This window comes from Capra hircus, chromosome 17 (genome assembly GCF_001704415.2).
Source record: "Capra hircus breed San Clemente chromosome 17, ASM170441v1, whole genome shotgun sequence".
Classification (NCBI taxonomy): Eukaryota; Metazoa; Chordata; class Mammalia; order Artiodactyla; family Bovidae; genus Capra; species Capra hircus.
The window spans coordinates 53,428,239-53,434,238 of record NC_030824.1 but is presented as its reverse complement, the minus strand read 5'-3'; the positions used below and the strand labels follow the sequence as shown (position 1 = coordinate 53,434,238).

The 6,000-nt window shown below is 53.8% G+C and overlaps 1 protein-coding gene across 1 annotated transcript in view; it reads left to right on the top strand.

Moving 5' to 3' along the window:
- The window catches only part of MAML3 (mastermind like transcriptional coactivator 3), a 450,336-nt gene continuing 447,131 nt past the window's right edge, over positions 2,796-6,000 (top strand). Inside the window, exon 1 of the mRNA XM_018061556.1 lies at positions 2,796-4,117. Coding sequence (XP_017917045.1) covers positions 3,647-4,117 — 471 coding nt within the window. The 5' untranslated portion in view covers positions 2,796-3,646. The remainder of the gene's footprint in view (positions 4,118-6,000) is intronic.

Genomic DNA, 6,000 nt, shown 5'->3' with positions numbered 1-6,000 from the left:
TTTCAGATTTCTTTGCCATTCTAGAGCAACAGCACTGATGATGTGTCCATAGCTCCCATCCAGAAGTCTGGCTTTGTAGCAGGCTCACATAATAGATAAAGCTGGTCACACCATCAGAGTGTGCAGTAGTCCTTTAGGAAGGGACTAAAATCACTTCCCCAGAACTTGGACTTCTCTATGACTTCTGAGCAGATCTTCAGGATGGTGACCAGGAAGATACCATGCAAACCCAGGGGTAGCCGGTAAAGAAGGCTTTACTTCTTCTAAAGTCACTGGACCAGATGGACACCTCTAATTCAGGGTATGCCCAGGCTGCTGAAGACTCACATCTTATTCACTTCCTGCTTCTTTCTTCTAATCGTCCTGCAGTTAGGATGGGGTTTCTGACCTCACGTGTGCCACAGGAGAGAACTTACTGCACATGTCAGTTTCCTTAAAGGCTCTCCCCACGTTGGCCATCACACAGTTTCACAGTCGTTTCCCCACACATTGGTCTTAGAGCTTCTGGCAGCCACTCCCACCATCTTGATGAGAAAAAAGATGGGTGCAGCATGTGTATGTGTGTATGTGTGTACATATACTCACGAACAGTTAGCCAGCCATTTTTTCGTGTTGCAGTCCACTCATGCACTAAACTCAGGCAACAGGCTATACTGTGGTTGTGCAAGAGTAGCTCTACTGGCCTTGAGGGCCTCTGGGATAAAGCCACAAAGCCTGCTGCTCCCCCACCAGCTGATGCCCCAAAGGGAAAGATGCAAATTCTTGTGTATTTTTTGGGTTCTTTTCATCAGGAGAGGTGAACAACTTGATGGGAATGCATCTTGCTGCTATTGTTGGGATTTTTTTTTTGGTCCAGAATGACAAACTCTCAATGAAAAGTTAAATTCCAAGGCATAGGAAAAAAAGCTAGAATTAGAATCCAAGTCTCCAGACAGAAGCCTCAATGCCTCTCAAACTCACTGCCTCTGTTAATCAAATTGTAGTCTTGTATGGGTGGGGTAGGAGCACAGAGTGAATGAATGCGGAGTCATAGCTTCCTCTCCGCAATGAAGCCATATGTTTCCTGAATTAATAGAGATATTATTTACTGCACATGTAAAATAGACAAAGGCCACTTCGTGATGTCATTTTCTTATAATTTCTTACAATTTTCTCTATGTTTTTAGAATTAGGACTGACTTTTTTGCTACAGAACTTAAGTTTAATTTCCTAACAGATGTGAAGGAGGGGTAGTTAGTTAAATAACTAGCCCTCTGAAAAAGTATGGCAACTTCAGTGAAAGCTACTCCTTTACATTGGTTTCACTACTTAGAGGTAACCTCACAACATGCTAATCAGTATTTTGCTGCCCATTTTACCTTATAATCCAAAGGATGGGAAAGATAAAGTTCACCATATAGATCTGATTAATTGAAAAGTATCGGTTCTTATTGCTGACATTATGAGGTTAGAAATAGCATCCTATGCTAATCTGCAATGCCAAGAAATGAAGATGGTTTAAATCAGATCTCATGACTAATGTATGAGATCCAAAGTTCTTTTATTCCTGGCTATTTTAGAAAACTGGGGTGTATTTTTACCCAAAAAACTAATTCTGTAAGATTTATTGAGATAATACAAAATGCCTTATTACAAACAGCTCGCAATCAAGATTTTGTCCTACTGATGATCATAGAAACTGTTCCTCAATTTCAAATTGTTTCAAAATTATGTATACATGCAACGGGTTAAGACCGGGTTACTTTCTGTGGGTGCTATTCCACTTTAATTGTACTTTATTGTAAGTTCATTTAAACAGAAAGAAATATATCTAGCAATAAAGTGTGCCTGTTATTTTTGCTTGTTTTTGTTTTGTTTATGACAAACTGTGAAATGCTGTGTTTTTCCTATAGTTTTAGTCCATGAAATCTGCACTCTTTCCACTTGATTTAGGAAGGACCCTTAATTACTGCTGTCATTAGCACCTAGTGTTCAAAACAGTCTGTTAAAATGTACTGTTAGTCTCACCTCTAAGTCCCTGCTTGCTTTATTTCATTTTTTTTCCAAGGGTAAGTGAAACAATAATTGCCCTAATAACAACAATCACATACATCGAATCAAATAACATTTCAAGTTTTTTGTTGCCTATTTCTTTTTCTTCAGAATTCCGCTTTTGTGTGTTAAGATTGGCCTAGAGTTTGAAAAAGTGTCCATAAGTAGGGTTACTACTACCGAGGACTTATTACCTGGGTTTTAAAAACAAGGCACTTATTTGCCTTTTTCTTTCCACATGGATATGGATGACAGACAACTGCTGCCAAGCTTTAATGTTTCTGCCTGGTCATGCACAGTTCTGCAATTTATGCATAAATGTATATCAACAACTTGGGATCGCTTGATAACCTCGCTCGGAATAAGGAAATCCAGCCAGGCGCGTCCACGCGGCCGTCCGCGCGTGCACACACGCACACATACACCCAGGCGCGAGCACGCGCGCGCACACACACAGACACACACACACACACACACAGGTCAAAAGTTGATTAATTCCCGAGATCCCCCAGAATCTTTTTCTCTTTTCTGCCAGCGCCGACTTCCCAGGCCGGGTGGCAGGGAGGCTGGGGGCGTGCGAGGGGCGGGGAGGAAGAGCAGAGGGAGGCGGGAGCTGGGTGCCGGGCGCCGGTGCGCGCCGCGCCCGCTCCTGCCGGGTGAGAGTCCGGGCCGGGTTTTGCGCCGTGTCCCCGGGCTTGTCTCACGGCCTCCAGCCGCCGCCGCTGCCGTGTTTACTGAGCTCGCGCGTCCTGATATCACTCCGCTGGCATGGAGGAGGAGGAGGAGGTGGAGGAGCGAGAGGAGGAGGAGGAGGCGGCGGCGGCGGCGGCGGCGAGCAGTTGATCATTGTGATGGTGGCAGGAGCAGCGGCGGCAGCGGCAGCCCAGCCGAGCGTTAGGGGCTGCTCTCCGCGCGGCGTTTTGCAAAGGACTTCACCGATCTACTTTTGCAGTCGCCTCGGACTGTCCATGTGTTTACTTCCCCCAGCCCGAGGATTCGATATCTAGGTTCCTGTGAAATGCAGCTGAGCAGCCAAAGTACTTTGAGAACACGGGGCGGCATAAACACCAAAACTTTTTTGTGGAAGGAAAATGCAATAAGCAAGCTTGCCGTTTTCCGATGCGGCGTGGAGTGAGTGTGTGTCGCGCGTGTCCGCACTGAGGCATATGCTTGTGTGTGTACATGGGTTGTGTTTTTCGGTACGTAGGGAGAAAATGCTTGCCAACCACCGGAAATCTCTTGGAATTTATTAGAAAATAATGGATTATGAAAAGAAGGCAGGCGCAGAGCGGATCTTCCCTTGAGTTGCAACCCGATTTGCTGCTGGCTCAGTTTGTTGTGATTCTTTTTGTTGATAGGTGTCTGATGGTATTCTGATAACACCCCCCTTTTTTCCCCTCGAGCTTTACAGTTTAAAAAAAGGAAACAAAAAAACCACCCCAAAATCTCTCCCCCCTCTTTTTTTTTTTCGCCCGGTCGGGATCGCTGTTTCCATCCATGTGCTTGCGTCTCCCCCGCGTTCCACTTAAACTATTTTAATCCTTGGACCCAAGGAGGAGGCTGATAGGGGGTGGATAAAAAAAGTTCTTCCAAAATAGTGTGCCCGGGGAGCAGGATGGGGGATTTCGCAGCCCCCGCTGCTGCCGCGAATGGCAGTAGTATTTGCATCAACAGTAGCCTGAACAGCAGCCTCGGCGGGGCCGGGATCGGTGTGAATAATACTCCCAATAGTACTCCCGCTGCTCCGTGTAGCAATCACCCGGCTGCCGGCTGCGGCACCGGCGGCTCCGGGGGCCCGGGCGGCGGACCGGCGGCCGTCCCCAAGCACAGCACGGTGGTGGAGCGGCTCCGCCAGCGCATCGAGGGCTGCCGGCGGCACCACGTCAACTGCGAGAACAGGTACCAGCAGGCTCAGGTGGAGCAGCTGGAGCTGGAGCGCCGGGACACCGTGAACCTCTACCAGCGGACCTTGGAGCAGAGGGCCAAGAAATCTGGCGCCGGCGCCGGCAAGCAACAGCACCAGAGCAAACCCCAGCAAGATGCGGAGGCTGCCTCGGCGGAGCAGAGGAACCACACGCTGATCATGGTGAGGGCGCGCTGGCAGCGGGCACGGGGCGCGCGCATGAGAGGGGGGGCGCGTGGAGCTTCTTAACAAGGGGGCGCGGGGATCTGATTTGCACGGCGGGCGAGGTGGGCTGAAGCCGAAGGGTTAACGTCAACTTTTTTGAGCTAAAGCTGCCGTCGCCGCTACCTGTTAATCTGTCAGGGTTGTCAGATTTGGGGAAGACGGGGCGAGAGGAGGGGAAGCCAGTCACGACTGCAAGGGGCGGAGGGAGCCTAGAGGAGCGTCGGAGTAAGGCACTGGAAAAGTTTTACCCCCCTCTCCCTTTCTTAGATACCGATGTGAAAGAGTGTACCGAGTTGAAACCTCGCTCCTCCTCCTCACCGCTCCCTACCCCATCCCTCACCTCGCCGCCTGGGCTCCCCAGACCCGTCCCCCTTCGCCCACCCCGCTCAGCACATCCGCCGAGTGTAGGGAGGAATTGATGCTGTCGCAGATTCTGGGCGGGCACCAGGCTCTCGAACCCCGTGGGGAGGAGGAGGGATGGAGATGCTCTCGCCTCCTCTCCCCGGCTCACCCCCTTTGGGCTGAGAAAGTCTAAGAGTTTTGTGAATGAACTTTGAAGTGGGTGAGAAACAAGCGAGGGTGGACGCGCGCCCGCGCGCGCCTCGGTGAGGGCGCGCGCGGATGCGGGGCGCGGGTGCGCTCCCTCGCGGTTCGAGACCCGCAGCTGGCCCGGCAGGTGGAGCGGCCCCGAGGGTCGAGACAGGAGCGGCTCGCCGGGGCGGGAGGGGAGAGAGACTCCCTGGGCTTGCGCCGAGAGTCCCCGTCACGCAACTCCGCAAGGGGGAGTCTCTCCCCTCCTCCTCTTAAACTTGCTTGCACGGAGCTTTCTCCGCTTCTGTCTCCCGCCCCGTTCCCCACCAACTTTCCGGGCCTGTCTGATAAGCCTGGAGGAGTGGAAGGTAGTGGGGAGGTGAAAGAGGCTTAAATGGCTGGGTGGGTGGGTTCGAGGTAGGAGGAGCAGCCAATGGCTTAACTTCTCGGGAGGAAGGGGCAGTTCCCACCCCCTAACCCTGAGGGTGGAATCCTTTCTCCTATCTCCACTCTCCGGTTCTTTGGCTTTCCTTTCGGGGTTGGGGCGGGGGGGGGGGGTGGGGAGGGGGTTGGGAGCCGGAAGTTTGGGAAAGGTGTCTGCAGCCCCCTCCCCCGCCGCGCCGCCCTGGTTTGGGTTGCGCGCGAGTGCGGGGTGGGGCGGGCGGTGGGAACCCAGGAGCGCAGCGCGGCCGCGTGCCTTCGCCCGTTTACCCCGCAGACCGCACCTCGATCGGCGGCGCGGGAGGCCCTGTCGGTGTGCGGCGTATCAATAGCGCACGTCCCCGATCTGGGGGTCGTAGGCGCCCGGGGTGGTGCGGGTGCTGGCGCGGGCTTTCGCCGGGCGTTCCGTGACAAAGAGCCGGCTGGGGGGAGGGGAAGAGGAGAGAGGCCACTGCGCTCACTCCCCACCTCCCCCCACCCCGCACGTGAAGAGGAACAATTTGTTTATCTTGGGCTTCAAGAATCCTTCCCTCCTCCGGGTTCTCCGAGGCCGCCCAGCCCCTCCTCCCTCCTCTCCCAGCTCGGCGCGATCCTGCCCAGTCCCGCCGGCAGCACCTTCCCTCCTTTTCCTTGCCCCCCACCCCTTCTTTTCCTCCTCCCACCTTCCTCGAGCCCGCCTTCCCCCTCCCTTCTGGAACGCGGCCGTGGGGGAGGGAGCGGGAGGCGCTTTGTCCGCTTCGCGGCCGGGCTCGGCTCGGGAGGCCGCCCGGCTGGGAGGGGCTCTGCGCCTGGCGGCCCTGCCCCTCCCCTGGGGACCCGCGCTCCCCCCGCGCCCGTGCGCGAAGAGGCGGACACGGTGGGGAGGAAGA